The following is a 20,412-nucleotide window of genomic DNA, read 5'->3' as shown; positions in this document are numbered from 1 at the left end:
GTGAGTTTTATACTTTTGTTACTTACATTTAGGTCCATGGTCTATTTTCAGCTAATTATTATAAAAAGAAAGGTCTATGTATGCATTATATATTTTGCACATGAATGTCTCATTGTTTCACTACTTTCTCAAAAAATACCTTTGCTCCTTTGTCAAAGATCAGTTGACTAAATTTATGAAGGCCTGCTTCAAGTCTCCGCTTGATCGATGGAGGAGGGTCATCTGTCTATGTGTTACTTTCATTGGTTAATAAAGAAACTGCCTTGGCCCTTTGATAGGACAGAAAATTAGGTAGGCAGGGTAGACAGAACAGAATTGTGGGAGAAAGAAAGCAGAGTCAGGCAGATGCCTCAGTCAGACGCCATAGCTCTCTTCTCCGAGATGGACGCAGGTTAAGAATCTTCCCAGTAAGACACCACCTCGTGGTGCTACACAGATTACTAAATATGGGTTAAAGCAAGATGTAAGAGTTGGCCAATAAGAGGCTAGAGCTAATGAGCCAAGCAGTGTTTAAAAGAATACAGTTTCCATGTAATTATTTTGGGTAAAGCTAGCCGGCGGCCGGGAGCTGGGAAGCGGCCTGCAGCTCCTCACTACACTTGATGAGAGATAATATAGGGAAAAGTATTTAGAACGTAGTTAGGAATTGTTCTGGCTTTGTCGAGTGGTGGTTGTAGATTCTCCTTTAGGATCCATGGCTTCACTAGCCCTGGGTATTTGGCTAGGTTTCCAGTGCCAGGAATGATTTTCCTCTTCTTACGTGGGAAGTCCATTTAGAGAACTTTTTTATTACTTCCAGAGTATGGATCACACTACTGCCATGTTGGTCGTTTGTTGTGGTTTCATTGTTGTAATAGCTGGATAGGTTTGCTGGTTGTTTCCCTCCTTAGGAAACTTTCATGGTTCCTTTTGGGAGTCCTCAGGGAGGAGGCATTCAGGTCAGTTCCAGCTCAGGATTCTCTAGGTCCCATGTCTGAAGTACATGGTGTCTTCAGCAATAGGGATTTATCTTCCGCCTTTAGGGGGAAAACAAGGGCAATATCAGTAGCTTGTAATATTTTAGGAGTCTCTTTGACAACAGCCCTTGTAGAAGGAAGCGGCAGGGCTGTGTCCTGCCACCCGGCTAGCTTTACCCAAAATAATTACACAAAAACTGTATTCATTTAAATACTGCCTGGCCCCTGGCCCGTTATCTGTAGCTTCTTATTGGTTGATTCTCATATCTTGCTTTAACCCATATCTAATAATTTATATAGCACCACGAGGGGTGGCTTACCAGGAGAGATCTTAACCTGCGTCCATCTCAGAGAGGAGAAGCATAGCGACTGCATATGGCGACTGCCTGAAGCGTCTCCCCACTGCCTGCTACCCAGCATTCTGTTCTGTCTACTCCGCCTACCTAATTTTCTGTTCTCTTAAAGGGCCAAGGCAGTTTTTTATTAATAAAAGTAACACATAGACACTCCTCCATCAAGCCCTGATCAACAACTCATGCCTGGTACTGAATTTTTGTCATATGTATTTGGTTCTTGAAAGAAGTATTGTCAGACCAGATGAGAAAATTTCATTTCTCTCTCTCTCTCTCTCTCTACGTGTGTGTGTGTGTGTGTGTGTGTGTGTGTATCACATGTATATGTTGGTATACAACATGCTGACTTACTTGTATTATAGGGTTTTTTTAAGGTAGATAGTTAATAGTATAATTCATTATGACTTTTTCAGATGTTCTTATTGTTATTTCCCCCTCTTCTTTCTGTCTGTATTTATCTCCCTGCCCCTCTCTAATGAGAGGCCTCTCCATTACTGCCCCACCCCATCATCTCTCTATTGCTTCCCAACAATGGTCTCTTTTTCCTTTTCTGGTTTCTGCAGTTACTCCAGGATATGTACTCACATCTGAAGATTGGGAGCTAGTAGCCTCTGATGACAGGATATACAGCATTTTTTGTCTTTCCAAGTCTGGGTTACGCTACTCGATATAATTTTTATAGCTCTATCCATTTACCTACAAAGTTCTTGATTTCATTTTTTTACAGCTGCATAGTAGTACATAGTATACATGGATAATTCATTGGTTGAAGGACCCTTGACGTTGTTTCTGTTTCCTAGTTATTGTGTGTAGAGCAGCAATTAACATAGCTGAGCAAGTATCTGTGGAGTAGTCCTCTGAGTCCTTGGGTACATGCAAGGAGTGGTACAGCTGGGTCATATGATAGATTTATTCTTACCTTTTTGGTAATTCTCTACACTGATTTCCAGAGTGGTTGCACCAGTTTAAAATCTTACCAGTAGTGAATGAGGGGGTCTTTTTTTCCCACACACCTCCAGAATTTGTAGTTAGTTGTTTTGTTGATCTTTGTCATTCTGCTGGGATAAAATGAATTCTCAAAGAGTTTTGATTTGCATTTCCCTAATTGTTAGAGACTATGAACATTTTTTAAAAATATTTATTTATTTTTAAATTTTATTTTACATTCCAACTGCAGTTTTTCCTCTCACCAAGCCTCTTGCCCCCTTCACCTCCTCCCAGCCCACCTTCCAATGGGTAAGGGCTCCCATGGGGAGTCAACAAAGTCTGGCACATTAATTTGGGCAGGACCAAGCCCCTTCCCCCGCGTTAAGGCTGAGCATGGCATCCCACCATAGGGAATGGGCTCTCACTCCACAGATAGATCCTGGTCCTACTGACAGGGTCCCTCAGATAGTCCAAGCTTCATCACTGTTACAGAGAAAAATGCTGTCTTGAAGAGCCAAAAAAATCTCTCTTTCATTACTCTCCTACTCTGTCCCTTTGAGATATTTCTTAGTCATTTTTTCTTCTTTTGAGAACTCTTTCTATTCAGGTCCCAGGCTCATTTTTTTATTATTGAAAATCCATACAATATATTCCGATCACAGATTCCCTTCTCCTCTCCTCCCATATCCTCTTCCGCCTTCCTACTCACCCAACTCCACACCTTTTTCTCTTTCTCTTTTGAAAACCTGCAGGCAAACAAAAAAAGACCCACAAACAAACCAGAATATATATGAAAAATAAAAAAGCACAAAAAGCACACACTATAAAACCCATAGAAACACAAAAGTTGGAAACCATAGTATACAAGAAAAGATCAGTAAAATTTCTAAAAAATACCCAAACAAAGCAATATGAAACAAAAAAACCTACAACACCATTGATTACCATTGGCTTCATTTTGTGTTGGCATCTACTGCTGGGCATGGGGCCTTACCCTAAGTGTGGTTTATGTATGCCATGAGATTTCATTGGAGAAAACTAATTTTGCCTTTGCAAGCAGTTGACAATTGGAAATTGCTTTTTGGTTAGAAATGGGAAGATTGCTTTTTGGTTAAAAATGGGAACTAATGTTCAGTTCTCCCTCTCAGCTCTGGAGCCCTGCCTGGCTTGAACCTGTGCACATTGCCCCAGTTTCTGTGAGTTCATCAGTCTTGTTGTGTCTGGAAAACAAGGTTTCCTTGGAGTCATCCATCCCCTCTGGCTCTTACAATCTTTCCATCTCCTCTTTCCGCATAGCTCCCTGAGTCCTAAGGGGAGGGTTTTGATGAAGATATCCCGTTTAGGACTGTCTGTTCCCAAGTGACTCACTCTTTGTCCAGTTTGACTGTATATGTCAAATAATGATGGCTTAGGAAAATACGGATCTATGGATGTAACAGAATATAATTGGGAGTCATTTTATTGCTATATTACTTTAATAGAAGAGTAGTATTTGGTTTTTTCATTGGCCTGTGACCTATCTAGTTTCAGACACCCAAGAAGTGTCAGGCATGGGCTCTGTCTCATAGAATGAACCTTGAATCCAAACAGATAGTGGTTGGTTACTCCCATAACGTTTGTGCCACTATTGTACCATTGTAGCATGCAGGTACGTCACCACTGTAGATTTCAGGGTTTATAGTTGGGTTCATGAAGGCTCTGGAGAGAGCAGCTCAACCCCTCTGTGTTCAGCATGTGTGTCCTGGTTCAAACCTTGAGTGTGGAGGTAGATCTGGCAGGGTGGAGAGGTTTGACAAGGTGTGGGAGGTACCTATGGATCAGAGTGGGCAGGGTGGGTCCTGGGAGACTCCTATAGATTAGTTAGTTTGCAGGTAGCAGTGGCCTGACTAAGCTGGGGCACTGGACTTAGGACTTGGGCTAGACCTAATAGGTTTTGGACAGTTAGTAAGGTGGAGGGCTAGGAAGACTCACTAGGTTAGACCTTGGAGAAGGATTATGGGGTTTTACTGGGTGGAAAGGTTGGATGCAGCATGGGAGAGACTTGTTGGTCGGGGTAAGCAGGACAGGTCCTTTATCTGGCATTATTTTTTATTTCAAATTCCATTTGTTCTTTGTTGATATAGGAAAGTACTCGATGTCTATATATTTACCTTGTAGTCTGAAACCCTATGGTGACTATTTATGAATTCCAATATTTCGGGTGAGAGTGGGTAGAGTTTGGGGGAGCTGGTGGAGTCAGTTGTTTTTATTCTCTAGAGAGCCAAGTCACCTGAGAACAAATACAGTTCCTTCACACCTCTCTGAATACCTCTCTACCCATTTTATTGTCTTATGTAATAGATAGGTGTCTTGGCCCATTAAAAATATGACAGATAAAAAGTCTTTTGTTTACTTCCAGTGGTAGGGATCAAACATGGGACCATGTGCATGTTAGACAAGTGCTCTCTCATTGGCTTACATCCTCAACTTTCCATTTAGATGGTTACGATAAAATACTGTACAACAGAAATTGCTTACAATTCTAAATGCCAGAAAGTTTACATTGGCAAGGCATAGATTCAATGTCTTTTGACCATTTTCTTAGAAATAGTCATTTTCTTATTTATTTTTTGTTTTTCTAAAGAAATCTTTCTTTTCTTCTCCTTTAAAACTTTTTATAGAGTACAGAATTCAAACTTGGTCATTTTTTTCCTCTCTCAATATTTTAAATGTTCGACTCTACTATCTTTTTTTGTGAGGTTTTTGGTGTGGTTTGGACATAGGTTGAGGTCCCCCCCAAGGATCCTTTGTGATTGAAGTCTTGGCTCACAGGAAGGCAGTATTGAGAGATTTTGTGATATGGAAGCAGGGCCTAGTCGGAAGTCCTTTGATCACTGGGAGTGTATCCTCAGAGGGGATTGCTAAAATTTCTTAACCCCTTAAACCAATCTGACAGAAGATTAAAAGATCAGGGTAGAAGACTTTGTCACTGTGTCACCTTCTGTGAACCTTTCCCTGCTATAAGGTATGTTTCCTCAACTGTAAAATGAGGAGTTTGTATTAGATAAACAGAATGGTGGAAATTATGTGATATCTCCTGAAATATGAGGTTCCAGTCCACCATCTACTCTTACTTCCCTCGGAGCACCTCCACTTCTTTTCAGTGCTGGAGACAGAATCTGAGACAAGTATTCTACTGCTGAACACTACTTTTTCTTAGACATGAGGCCTCTATACAGTTTTACTTAAGACAGAGATTCAAATTCCTGTCCTGACACAAACAAAACACACACACACACACACACACACACACAGTAAAAACAGACAGCCTGGAGAGGTGGTTCAGCAATTAAGAGCACTTGTTCCTGCAGAGGACCCAGGTTCAGTTCCCAGCTCACAACCTCCAGTAACTGTAGTTTTAGAGGGTCTCATGTGCTCTTCTGACCTCTGTAGGTACTGCACACGTGGTACATATGCATCCATGCAGGCGAACACACACACACATAAAATACATAAACCTTTAAAAAGAAACCAGACCTTATAAATCCCAGAGGTCACTACCTGGTCCCAAATATGAAAAATATTCAAAGCCTGTCAGTCATTGAAACCGTTCGCTAAGAATAGAAGAGAGAGAGAGAGAGAGAGAGAGAGAGAGAGGAGATGAGAGGAGAGAGAGAGAGAGAGAGAGAGAGAGAGAGAGAGAGAGAGAGAGAGAGAGAGAGAGAAGTGTGAAGACACTGGTTCTGAGTGACCATGGCTGACAGTGGAGGGGTATGTGCTAGAGTCGTAGATTATCATTGAACTAGAAACTGTACATTTTGTCATTTTTAGCCCAATTCTCAGATACAGTGTTTCTTTCCATTATTTTCTACAGTAAAGGTTTAGTACATTAAAAAACTCCCTTTTCTTCAATTTTTAGAAAGAAAGAAATGGAGAAACTTTTGACTTACTTGAACACAGGTAATTATGTCCTTACTTATTTTCAGCCCTTCATCTTGCCTCTAGCCTCTCTTGAATTCGCCCAGTATATTGAACATACTGACTCTAATATTTTAAATTTCATGCTTATTATTAACGTTTACCACAGGAAACTATTTTAGTTTTTTATCCACAAGGGAAATGATTGTCATTACTAACATCTACTTCTAAATGTGATTTCAGTCCATTTTTATCCTAATTTGTTTTAAAGACACTTCCCTTCCTCCTGCTCTCTTTTCCTCCCTCTTCCCCTCCCCTCATCCTTCCTTTCCTTTTAATTTCCTGTCCTATAATTGAACATGTAAAAATGAGCATGACAAATGAAATTCTCTGAGCACTGCTGGTGGTTTTGTGCCTTCTTAATCTAAGTGAATTGTTTGTTCTCTTATTGTCTGTTTACACAAGTCAGTGTCATCTCCTCTCCTCTCCCGACGCATAAGCTTTCCTGGCCACTTCTATAAACTGGTATCTAGCAACACCACATTCTTTTTACTAGCACCGTGTTTTATTTGGTGGTGTCCCTTCTACTCAAAGGATATGTCATTTCTGAGTACACTCAAAAGTCTGTATCTTAGAAACTTTAATCTACTTACTACAATAGTTGAATTTTACATTCAAATACATGATTATAAACATAGCAAAATGACTCACAGCCAAAGCTTTTCAAAGAAAACTTTACTGGTTGGTATTCTTTTTCTGAGAAGAGCATGGGGTGAGTAATAAATGCTTTCTCGTGGTGATAACATGTTCTGGTTCTATATTATACTTATTGTGGAAGCTAAGTAAATATTATGCCAGCCTATTGATACCATGAATTATTTTAGGGTGTTTTGTTTGGTGCCAGAGATTGAACCCAGAGATTCATGTATACTAAGCATCATTTTAGTATTTTACTTATTATTCCTGCTCTTTATTCTATGTGCCTCAAGTAGTGAATAATTGTAACAATTAAATTTATAATCCTCTCTAAAGATATGTTTGCTCCCTCAAAGTTTGAGTTAATGTTTTCATGAAAGTAATGCTTTTTCTTGCTTGGATTATTTTTGATATGCAACTATATATATATATATATATATATATATATATATACAGAAATGAACCTTCTAGGTTCATGCTATCTTTAAAGGATGATTAAGAACTTTGCTAGCATGTAAGATAAATATCCCATTTTCCTATTTGATACAGCACTCCTGAAATTTTATCAGCATTTTGATGAAGATCCTTCAACTTTGGATTCTAGAGTTAATGATGCCAATTGGTTCAGAAAAATAGGTAAAAGAAAATCTGTGGGCATTATATCATTCTATTATACCTCTGGCTCTTTCTTTTGAACCTTTGGTATGCGTATATAACTTGCTGAGTCTTGGTTTCATTGTGTGTAAAATAGAAATGCATACATCTCTTATGTAGGATCATTTATTAAGGATTTTATATGAAGCAGTATATTTATCTCACACATAACAAAGTATTCCATACTAATTTTCTTTTCTGTGGAGAGTGATCAAAAACAAAATGATGAACTATTACTTTTATTCCCCAAATTATTTTCCTAAACCTGCTCTAGAAAGCTGAACTTATTCTTTGACGTGATCCACCAAAAATAAACTATGTGCAACAATATGGATACATCTCAGAAACATAGTTTTGAATAAAAAGAGCCAGGCATTAAAGAGTACATAATGCATGATTCAGTTTATGCACAGTTAAAAAAGACAAAACTGATTCAGTGTTAAAAATCAAATAGTGATCTATTTAGGAGGTAAGAAAGAAAAACATTGAGGGGAAAATGGGGTCAATGTGTATTATATTCATGTGTGTAGAAGTTACTATGACTTTATCATGGAAGTAATATGAAAATAATTTTTAAAAATATAATCTGAAGAAAAGAATTAAGGTAGTGTTTACCATAAAAAGGGATCTTGGACTTGAAGGGAGCTTGCAATTTTCTGGGAATGACCAAAATCTTTCTTGGTGTGGATATATGTTTATTTTTTATTACAGTTCATTAAGTGACACAATTCATAATTGTGCCATTTTCTTTTTCTGGACTTTAATTAATGAAAATGATATAAAAATTACTGAGGCAGTTAAGGATTTAACAGTATCACAGAGTGAACTGGTTCTACATGAACCCTGTCCTGTTTTATGGGATTCCTTGAGGATTTCATCTGGGCAAAAGGGAATAAATAGTGTGAATTCTAAGAAATTTGGAAAATAAGTATTTTAAAATATAGAAATATTTAATGACTTTGGCCTTTTAAAAGTTTGAAAAGATAAAGGTATTTTTCTCACTCACCTTGTTTTACCTACTTGGGGCTTCTACTAAACTTTGGAAAATAGAAAATGCTCCATAAATACTCTAACCATTGATTTTAGTAGATTCTGATCTCCCTTAAACTTGAACTTTTTTTTGATGACTTGGTGACTTTCAGTTACCACTTAGTGACTCTCTTCTTTGTATGTATTTTTTAATTAATATATAATTACATCATTTCCCCTCTCCCTTTTCTCCCTCCAACCTCTCCCATTTTCCACTCCACAAACATCTCACTTCCTTTCAAATTCATGACCTGTTTCTTTGTTACTGTTACAGAGAGGTATGTAGGTAGATAGATAGATTTATTACTGAGAATTCTTTTTGTGTCTCAAACTTAAAAAGATTAAACAGTACCTCATTTGTCATTGACTTAGAATGGATGATTAGAAGTGATAGAAATCTCTAAATTTCTTGGCAAAAAGTTTCTCCACAAACATAAAGTCAATTTCTTTTTCCAAAAACAAAATAGTTTATTTACCTATTTAATTTCATTTTAATTAATTTTAAATTTAAAAATTTAAGTAAAATATAATTAATCCCAAGAACCCCTTTTCCAGTAAATTAATATTGAAAATGTTGACAGTAGAGATTATGGTGATATAGACTAAACAGTCGATTTTTCACAATTATAGTATTTATCTTAACTTTCAGCTTGGAACTTAGCTCTGCAGTCTGAGAAGGATCGAGAGACAATGAAAAACTTTTTCATGGTTTCCTATAAGGTAAATTTCATCATAAACATTGATTATAGAGCACAAAGTTCTGCCATTACAGAACTATTCCATTCCCTTTGTCAGGACAGAGTTCCAGAGTCCTATGTTAAAACAGAAGTCTCTTTAGAATGGGCACGCTCCAATGTTAGCAGCTACCGACACGTTCGGAAAGGTCACCTAAAAACACTTGTGGAAATGTAGTGTAAGTACCCGTGAACAGCACGGGTTGAGAAGGGAGATGAGAAGTTTGAGTGGCCTTTCTTTTTCTGGAGCAGGTTCTATATGTAAGAATTTGTGAATTTATTATTCGCTTTTAAGCATCCAAAAATAGTCATTTACCTCCAAATCAGACATTAAAAAGTCAGAAAGAGGTTCAAGTACTGGTGGGGGAATGAAAGCAGAGGGGTTACAGAATATAACTCATCTGACAAAATGAGACCAAGTCAATGTTCCAAATTTTCAAGCTGGAATGAACTGAAGAGCACAGTTCCCTCACCTTAAGTAACCCGAGACCTAAGAGATTGGACAACTTAAATGTTATTTATTCAGTGAAGGTCATGATTGTTATCCCTAAATGTTTGGAAAGATTAAGCAAGTCTTTGGAGTACTGGGGATGCTACTCAGTGGTGGAATACTTATCTAGCATGTACAAGGTCCTGGACTCAATCCAATCCCAAGTACCACTAAAAAAAAAAAGTCTGCAAGTTCTGCAAGTTTCTGTATAAATGCAGTTTTAATTAGATGGCATAAGTCCATTTCAGCTTTGACATTTGTGGTGATGCTTGTACAAGATTGACATGTAGAAATCAAAGTGGCTTCGAGTTTTATTATAGTAAAAAGCTCAGAATTTCCAAAAACTAGAGGACAAGATTTAATGATGAGGTTAAGTTTAATGCTTGTCAGGATTTGACACTGTCCTCTTCAAACATAACAATTTAAGTACTGATTTGGGCTCTGTTCAGTACAAAGGAAAAACTACTTCCCAGGGGGAAAATCACCTATAAATGGCAGCATCACCCGAGAAGTAAATTGCTAGATAGGCATTCAGGGCCTAATGACAGTACTTGTCATTGAGAAAACAACTAAAGAAGAGAAGCTTTTATCTCTAGGAAGGTGCTAAAAACAATGAAAAGGAATATGAAATTAAAACTGTAAATCAGTGTGATAGTCTGTATCATTTTTTATGGCAACATGTGGTTTTCCTGCAGAATTTTCTCATTCAGACAAGATGTTGCTGATTTTGATTCTGATTGTGTTCAGCTGACAGAATTCTCCGCATTCATTGATGTTCTGGTTGTTTCTTATCAGCTGTCCCTTTTTTGTCCTTCTGATCAAGGACTACTGATTGCACAGAAAACATGTTTACTTGTAGCAGCTGCAGTTGATCTAGAGCGAGGAAGAAAAGCTCCAACAACTTATGAGCAGGTAATGTTCAGTCTTCAAAGAACAGCTGAGGGTTAAGTGTGCTGTTTGGTCTATTTATTTTCCCTGACACATTTATGTTTATTCCCCTTTAGAAAATCTTTTCCTCCATTCTATAAGTGAAGGGGCGAGGCTGATCGTAGTTGGAATTAACCAGACTAGCTCTAATATAAAATATTCTTTAATAAAGGAAAGAAGGAGAACTTACAAAACCTGCGAGGTTTCCAGCGAGGAGTGCAGGAAAAACAAAGAGGAAAAAACAAGTGCACAACGATGGTTTATAGGCTGTTTGGGGCCCCTGGCGGGGGGACACATCCCACAAACAAGATGATTGGTTGAGCTTCCCCATCATCTCCCCCTTTGTCTAAGACAAAACCAAACCAAGTACAACTATATACAATAGGAACAAATGATAAATATAAAATTACAAACAACAAACAATATTAAGCAGGAAACATAATAAAAGTTTTACTAAACAGTTTATTTCAAGGAGTCTAAATAATGTAGAGGATAACTACAATTATCTAATCTTCAACCCCATCAAAGATCTGAGAAGGGAAGTAATATTACTTAAGCAACCAGGAAGTACAAATGAGAAACTTCCAAAATGTGCAACAAATGTCAGAGACAACTGATTATCTGGGCAATCACCCTAAGTCTCGTTTGCAACCAACTTTGGCTAAGGCCTAACATAACTGACATACCATTTTTGAAAGGCAAGGAACTTTTTTTAGAACTATCCTACCCTGTCTTGGCAAGATAAGACAATTTTGTTTTTATCCATTTACGGGTACTCTAAAACTGTCAGTGGCCGAGGTATGGGCAAGGTGATTGGCTGAGCCTCCCCATCATATAAGTATTTTGATTTCAGAGGTTTATAATGGTTAATTCCTTCATAAGCAAAGGTTACATTTGACTTAGCCTCTTCTTTTTAGCTGCCCCTTCCCATGGACTAGTCATTTCTAATCTGTTCTTATATTTATCTTCATTGTCTCTCTGTGGTTATATATATGACCAATCAAACTGTTTCGTCTACTTTTGTTTCCTTTCACATATTTGCTATGAAAGAACTCATCTATTTCTAGAGTTTTATAGCCAAGTGAACCAATTTCCTTAGCTTGTTTTTTTTTCACTCAATTACATTTGCTTAAATGTCATCATTATCTTATGTCTAACAAGACATAAGATTATCTTTGCCTGAATTCCATGCTCAATTCCTTTCTTAATGGTTTTTATGATACAAGGTTTCAAATTATACACCATATGGCCTCAAACTCATGGTAGTCCTCCTGCCTCATCCTCTTTGAGATTGCAGATGTTAGCCATAACACCTACCTCCACTCTTTTTTTTTTAATTTATTTATTTTTTCATTGAAAATTTCCACCTCCTTCCCTCCTCCCACTTCCCTCCCCTTCCCCCACTCCCCGTCCCCCTCCCTCTCCAGTCCAAGGAGCAGTCAGGGTTCCCTACCCACCGGACTCTCTGAATGTGACTGACAGTGGAGGCTAACAGAGAAGCCAAGGACATTGGCACTGGGTTTAGATTCTACCGCATGGATGGGCTTTGTGGGAGCCTACTCTGTTTGGATGTTCACCTTTCCTGGACCTCCACTCTTTTTTTAATTGATTTTATTGAACTATACATTTTCCCTGCTCTTCTCCCTTCCTCTCCCCTCCCCTTCAACCCTCTCCCATGGTCCCCATGCTCCCAATTTACTCAAGAGATCTTGTATTTTTCTATTTCCCATGTAGATTAGAGCCATGTAAGTCTCTCTTAGTGCCCTCATTGTTGTCTAGGTTCTCTGGGATTGTGAATTGTAGACTGGTTTTCTTTGTTTTATGTCTACAAGCCACTTATGAGTGAGTACATACGATATTTGTCTTTCTGGGTCTGGGTTACCTCACTCAATATGATGTTTTCTAGATCTATCCATTTGCCTGCATTATTTTTTTCTGCTGTGTAGTATTCCATTGTGTAAATGTACCACATTTTCCTTATCAATTCTTCAGTTTAGAGGCATTTAGGTTGTTTCCAGGATCTGGCTATGACAAACAAAGCTGCTATGGAACATAGTTGAGCACATATCCTTGTGGTATGATTGAGCATCTTTGGATATATACCCAAAAGTGGTATTGCTGGGTCTTGAGGAAGGTTGTTTCCTAATTTTCTGAGAAATCAACATACTGATATCCAAAGGGGCTATACCAGTTTGCATTCCCACCAGCAATGCAGAAGTGTTCACTTTACCCCATAACCTCTCCAGCATAAGTTGTCATCAGTGTTTTTGATCTTGGTCATTCTTACAGGTGTAAGATGGAATCTCAGAATTGTTTTGATTTGCATTTCTCTGCTGGCTAAGGATGTTGAGCATTTCCTTAAGTGTCTTTCAGCCATTTTAGATTCCTCTGTTGAGAGTTCTCTGTTTAAGTCCATACTCCAATTTTATTGGATTATTTGTTCTCTTGATGACCAATTTCTTGAGTTCTTTGTATATTTTGGAGATCAGACCTCTGTCTGATGTGGGGTTGGTGAAGATCTTTTCCCATTCTGTAGGCTGTCGTTTTGTCTTGTTGACCATGTCCTTTGCCTTACTGAAACTTTTCAGCTTCAGGACGTCCCATTTATTGTTTCTCTCAGTGTCTGTGCTACTGGGATTGTATTTAGGAAGTGGTCTTCTGTGTCAATGTGTTCAAGTGTACTTCCCACTTTCTCTTCTATGCTACCTCCACTCTTAAACCTACCTTTTTAGGAGCTACCAGAATTACCATCTTCCACACACCTGCAACTCTATCTTCCTTCTTCAAAGAAAGTTGTCCAGTCATATAATTATCACTTTCTGTTTGATTTTTAAGAATTAAAGGGGCATTTCCAACCCACAGTTCATTGGTTGCATGCAGCCCAGGGTAGCTATGAATGCAGCCCAGTGAAAAATTGTAAACATACTTGAAACATGAGGGTTTTTAATTTTTTTCACTCTCCAGCACAGCTTTGTAAATGACACTGTCATGTTACGATGTCAAGAAGTCAAACACACCTGAGTTCTCTCTCTGCTTGGTTTCTCTTGCTTATAAAAAGAAAACACCTTAATTTTTCATACTTGTTAGGTTCTCATTTCTCCAAAGGTTTAAAGCCCATTTTGCTCTTTACCCTCTGTCTTCTGTTAATCAGTTCTTTCATATTATTCTTTAAATTTAGAATAAACTCTCATCATATGTTTGTTTCTTGTGAGATATTCACCAGAGAAGACTGTTCAGACATGGTATTTAAGCCAATAGAAAGCCTTTACTGGCTGGAGACTACACTGGGTGTCTGGGATTTCAGTGGAGCCCTGAGCCTTTCTCGGAGTGAGCTTTTAAGTACAAAAACCATGCTCTGAGTTGACATATTTCATTTACCAAGAACAGTTAACCAAAAGCAGAACTATAGAAGCCAAAAAACAAGGCTAGTACATTTAGAGACTTTCCTATTAACTGTGGACTTTGATGGATTTGATCTTTCTTTTAGTTTTGACAGGTAGTCCTGTCTATGTAGTGAGTTTTATAGCCTGGATGGTACTTTAATCATGGAGTCAGTTGTGCTACCATCTGGGGGACCTAGTAAGGTCTTGGGCCTGTTACATTTCTTTGTGTTCCTTTTTTGAGTTCAACTAAAAAGCATTTGAGAGGCTGGAGAGATGGCTCAATGGTTAAGACCATGGCTATTTTCCCAGCGAATCCAGGTTTGATTCCCAGCACCTTCGTGGTTGCTCACAACCATCTGTAACACCAGTTCCAGGGGGATCAAAATTCCTCTTCTATCTTCTATGGGCACCAGGCATGCACAAGTTACACAAACAAAACATTTATACACATGGAATTAAAAGAAAAAAATTGCACGTCAATTTCTTACTAGATACTAGCCATACAGAGATGTCCTTGTTCATGAGGGTAAATGAGCCCCTTTAAGAAGTCTTTTCCATTAAAAAAGAATAGAGAAGAAAATAATCTGAATTCCCCAGTGAAAAACCAGGCAAGAATTTAACTTCTTAAAAAATAAAGGTGAATGTAATTTTATTCTCTATAAGCACTTTTGCTTTACTGAAAATAGCAGTACCATGTGATGGTTAATGTTGCCAACTTAACAGGACCTAGAATTACCAAAGAGACAAGCTTCTAGGCAGACCTGTGAGGGACTGCCTAGATTAGTTAACTAAGGTGGGAGAACCATCCCTAAATGTGAGTAATACCATACCATAAACTATGGTCCCAGACTTGCATTAAAAAGAGAAAAGTAGCTGAGCACCAGCATCCAACACTATCTGCTTTCCCCCTGATGTGCAGTATAACCAGCTGCCTCCTGCCCCTGCTGCCATGCCTTCTTCAACATGATGGACTGTATCCTCATAAAGTGTAAGCCAAAATAAACTCTTTGTTCCGTAAGTTGCTTCTTTATTACAGAACTGACAAAAGAAACTAATATAACATGTTCTCCTCATGATACTTGGACCTTTTTAAAAGTTACTCCTTTTTAGTTCAGTCTGGGTACGTTAAACTATCTATCTCAATAAATACAGACAGATTAAATTGACTGGCAGGAAATTTTGCCAACAAGTTTATGGTACCAACAGCAATGAAGGAATGTTCCCCTTACTCCACATCCTTTCCTGCATGAACTGTCACTGTGTTTTTGATCTTAGCCATTATGAGAGGTGTAAGATGAAATCTCAAAGTAGTTTTTATTTGCATTTTCCTGATGACTCAGAATGTTGAACATTTCTTTAAGTACTTTTCAGCCATTTGAGTTTTCTCTTTTGAGAATTCTCCATTTTTTTAAAGTGGATAATTTTCTTAATATCTAGTTTTTGAGTTTTTTTATATATTTTGATATTTTCCCTCTATCAGATGTGGAGTTGGTAAACATCTTTTCCCATTCTGTACACTGCTACTTTGTCTATATAACAGTATCCTTTACCTTACAGAAGCTTTTAAGTTTTGTGAGGTCCTGTTAATTGTTGATCTTAGTTCCTGTGCTTTCAGTGTTCTGTTCAGAAAATTGTCTCCTGTTCAAATGCGTTGAAGGCTATTCCAAACTTTCTTTTCTATAAGGCTTAATGTATCTGGTTTTATATTGAAGTCTTTGATCCATTTGTGGTTGAGTTTTGTGTGGGGTGGTAAGTATAGATTTATTTGGATCCTTCTATATGTAACCATCCAGTTTGATCAGCATCTTCTGCTGAAGATGCTGTCTTTTTTCCAAAGTATTAATATTTCTGGCTTCTTTACATAAACAGGTTTCCATAGGTATATGGATATGTCTGGATCTTTCATTTGATTTCTGTTTTGTGTCAATATCATGTTGTTTTTGTTACTATAACTCTGTAGTACAATTTGAGAATAGGGATTAATACTTCAAGCAGTTCTTTTATTATACATGATTGTTTTAGGTATTCTGAAATTTTTTGTGTTTCTATATTTATCTGAAAATTGTCCTTTCAAGGTCTTTAGAGTATTGTGTTGGGATTTTGATGGGAATCGCATTGAACCTTTAGATTGCTTTTGGTAGGATGGCCATTTTTACTGTGTTAATCCTAACAATTCATGAACATGGTAGATCTTTCCATCTAAATTTTAATAGACTTCATGAGTTATAATTCATATATCCTGTATGTAATTCACCCATTCATTTTGATTTTGGACATTGTTGAGAATTGATCTCAGGGCCTTGTGCATTCTAGGTACATATGCTGCCACTAAGCTTTATCTCCATCCTAACCATCCGTTTATGTGTACATTTTAATACTTTTTAGTATATTTTGAGCTGTACAACTATGAACATAATCTAATTTTAGAATCTTTTTATCATTCTAAAAAGTGTTTTTTTACCCATTAGCTGGTACTCTTCATCATTGTCACCAGTTCTAAGCAGTGAGTAATCTACGTTCTGTCCATATTGTTTGCCTATTGTGAGCTTTTTATGTAAATCTAATAATATGACTTATGTTGTGGAATAATCCTTCTATGCACTGTGAATATGTATGTATTACTCTCTTTGGTTAATAAAAAGATGACAGGCTGATAGCTCAGGCTTGTTACTAGCTAACACTTAGACTTACATTAACTCATATTTCTTATCTATGCTTAGCCATGTAGCTCATGGCTTGCTACTTCATTTTCTATACATCCGGCTTCCTAAGCAGCTGGCTGACATCTCTCTCACTCTACACCCCCCAAAAGAAACAAACTTTGAACTCACCAAGATAGGATAGACAATGGAATATTTTCTCTGAATTTGTCAAAAGGTAAATGGACTAGATATTGTTAATATAATCCTTGTCTGTATATTTTGTACATAGGTATTCTATTTATTGTATATAGTTTTACTATCTTAATTAAAACCTTTGCTTTTTATTTAGAAAAATGGGGAAATATGTGATATTTTGATTGTGTTCTGACAAATAAAGCTTGCTTGGCAAGGAAAGAGATATCTTGATAGATGAAGCCATTATGGAGATAGGGAGAAACCTGGTGCTTAGGGAAACTCCCAGGAATCCACAAGGATGACCCCAAGTGGCAAAGCATAGGTAAGAAATATGGGTTAAGTGTAAGAGTTAGCTAGTAACAAGTCTGAGCTATCAGCCAAGCACTTATAAGTAATATTAAGCCTCTGAGTGGTTATTTGGGAATTGGCAGGCAGGAGAGAAACTGAAGACTTGTAGTCTTCTGATTGGATCCTTTTGTAAAAAAAATAAAGAAGTAATGGTTCAGATTCTCTGTTTCTTAGTAGGGATCAGTATTTCACACCTTATAGCTGAATAACATTGCGTTGTCTGGATAAAGCACATTTTCGTTATCCACCCATTCATTGATGGATACTCGGGTTGTTTCCAATTTTTAAATATTATTAATAATATCTCAAGTCTGGGGAGATGGTGGGTTTTTTTGTTAAAAGCACTTGCTACTCTTGCAGAGGACCCAGATTTATTTCCAATACCCACATGATGGCTCACACCTGTCTGTAACTCCAGATCCAGGGAATCTGACTCCCTATTTTTGACCACATGGATATCAAGCATCTAAGCTTATATATGCATGCATGCAAACAAACATTCATACACATAAAATAAAACATTTTTAAAAAATTACAAAGTCTTAATAAACATACAAATATTTGTGTGAATATTTTCATTTTGAGCATATATATTGACATTAGATTGATGGCATGTTTGATGTATATTTGTTAGGTATATATTTTATGGATATTAAATATTATATACCTTTGATGATGTTTTTCCTAGTTTTATTGTTTATAGAGATGTTAAAATATCTAACTCATAGTCTTTTTCATCTTTTTATTTTCAGTTTTTTGGGAGAGGTTTTCTCTGTGTAACATCTCTGGCTGTCCTGGAACTCACTTTGTAGACCAGGCTGACCTAAAACTCACAGAGATCCACCTACCTCTGCTTCCCAAGTGCACCACCACACCCAGCTCTCATCCTTTTATTTTCATCCTGTGTCTTTAGATATGATGCTTATCTCCTATAGGCAGAATATAAATTATATTTTAAACTAGTGTGACAACTTCTGTCTCTTATTTCATAGTTTTAACACATTGACAATTGATATTATTTTATAGTCAAATCTTTTACCATTTTATTTTGTCTCACATGTATTTTCCTTAATTTTTATTTATGTATATGTGCACAAAGCACAAAAGAAGGCATCAGATCTCCTGGACCTGTAGTTCCAGGGGGTAGTGAGCTACCTGATGTGAGTGCTGGGAACCCACCCTGGGTCTTCTGCAAGAACTCGGAGTGCTCTTAACCACTCATGTGTCTTTATTCTCATTGTTTACTTTCTTTTGCATTGAATACACGGGGGGGGGTGTTGTTAATCATTGCTCTAGGAATGAAAAATGTAGATTTTAATTTATCTGACTCTACTTTGTATTACAAATTTAATTCTAGTATGATACAGAAATGTTATTCATGTTGATTCTGGTTCTTTCTCCCGTTTTTATTCTATTACACATATTATTTTTATATATATTTCAAGCATAGCAGATATATCTCATACTACTTTATATAATTGTATGCTTTTTAAAGAAATTAAGGAAGTTTATATTGTAGTTTATGTTATTCTTCTTGTTTACCATTTCAAATTTTTCATCTCTTCCTGTGGCCTTGAATTACCATATGGCCTTATTTCCTTCTTTGAAAACAGCTTTGCTTCCACCTGCCTCTTCTGTGCTATTATTGTTAAGTGTATTACATTTCTATGTATAAGAAGTCCAGTAATATAACAGCATACACGTGTGTGTGTGTGTGTGTGTGTGTGTGTGTGTGTGTGTGTGTGTGTACAGCTTAAATGAATAATATAACGGTTTTATTTGTTAGTTTTGGTACTGGAGACTGAACCCAAGACCTGTGCATGCTAAGCACAAATGCTGCTTCTAAGGTGTCCCTCTGGCTCAATAATCACTTTTTTTTTCATTTTTGTTTACTGATTGCTGCTTCTGTCAACTCACACCAAATGTTGCTTTTCTCACAAATTTGAATTTCAACTGTATTTTTTTTTTTTGGTTTTTCGAGACAGGGTTTCCCTGTAGTTTCTAGAGCCTGTCCTGGAGCTAGCTCTTGTAGACCAGGCTGGCCTCGAACTCAGAGATCCGCCTGCCCCTGCCTCCCGAGTGCTGGGATTAAAGGCGTGCGCCACCACCGCCCGGCCTCAACTGTATTTTTTAAATAAATAAACTGATTTATTTATTTTGCATCCCTGCTGCAGTTTCCCCACCCTCTTTTCCTCCCAATCCTCCCCCACATCCCTTCTCTCTTCCCACTCCCAATCCACTCCTCCTTCTGTAGTATGAGCGGCGGGCTGCATTCCCGCCCTGCTCCTGCATGGCTAGCTTTACACCTGAAATAACAACATGCAAATTGTATTCATTTAAACACTGCCTGGCCTGTTATCTGTAGCCTCTTATTGGCTAACTCTCACATCTTGACTAACCCATTTCTAATAATGTGTATAGCACCACGAGGTGGTGGCTTACCAGGAAGATTCTTAACCTGCGTCCATCTTGGAGAGAATAGCTATGGTGTCTTCCTGAGGCATCTGCCTGACTCTGCTTTCTTTCTCCCACAATTCTGTTCTGTCTACTCCGCCTACCTAACTTTTTGTCCTATCAAAGGGCCAAGGCAGTTTCTTTATTAACCAATGAAAGTAACACATAGACAGATGACCCTCCTCCAGGGGGCGCCAATCTATAGTGAGGAGCGGTGGGCCTCTTCCTGCAGCCCAGCTCCAGGCCGCCGGCTAACTTTATCCAAAATAATTACACGGAAACTGTATTCATTTAAACACTGCTTGGCCCATTAGTTTCAGCCTCTTATTGGCTAATTCTTACATCTTGCTTTAACCCATATTTAGTAATCTGTATAGCACCACAAGGTGGTAGCTTACCAGGAAAGATCCTAACCTGCGTCCATCTCAGAGAGGAGAGTCATGGCGACTGCCTCATTGCCTTCTTCCCAGCATTCTGTTCTGTCTACTCCACCCATCTATGTTCTGACCTATCAGGCCAAGCAGTTTTCTTTATTAATTAACCAATGAAAATAACACACAGACAGATGACCCTCCTCCATCATCCTTCCGATTAGGAAAGGGCAGGTCTCCCATGAGTATCAGCAAAGCATGGCATATCAAATTGTAGTAAGTCTAAGCACCTCTTTATGTATTAAGCCTGGGCAAGGCGACCCAGGATAATAGGGTCCCAAAAGCCAGCAAGAGTC

General features: G+C 37.7%; 1 protein-coding gene across 1 annotated transcript in view; it reads left to right on the top strand.

The window, feature by feature from the left end:
- Tex11 (testis expressed 11) overlaps nucleotides 1-20,412 on the top strand; it is a 327,793-nt gene that overhangs the window by 241,111 nt on the left and 66,270 nt on the right. The window contains exons 20-23 of the mRNA XM_038317046.1: nucleotides 6,135-6,175; nucleotides 7,379-7,465; nucleotides 9,162-9,232; nucleotides 10,532-10,653. Coding sequence (XP_038172974.1) covers nucleotides 6,135-6,175; nucleotides 7,379-7,465; nucleotides 9,162-9,232; nucleotides 10,532-10,653 — 321 coding nt within the window. The remainder of the gene's footprint in view (nucleotides 1-6,134; nucleotides 6,176-7,378; nucleotides 7,466-9,161; nucleotides 9,233-10,531; nucleotides 10,654-20,412) is intronic.

This window comes from Arvicola amphibius, chromosome X, assembly GCF_903992535.2.
Source record: "Arvicola amphibius chromosome X, mArvAmp1.2, whole genome shotgun sequence".
Taxonomy (NCBI): domain Eukaryota; kingdom Metazoa; phylum Chordata; class Mammalia; order Rodentia; family Cricetidae; genus Arvicola; species Arvicola amphibius.
The sequence above is the reverse complement of the archived record's forward strand: the minus strand, read 5'-3'. Positions and strand labels throughout refer to the sequence as shown.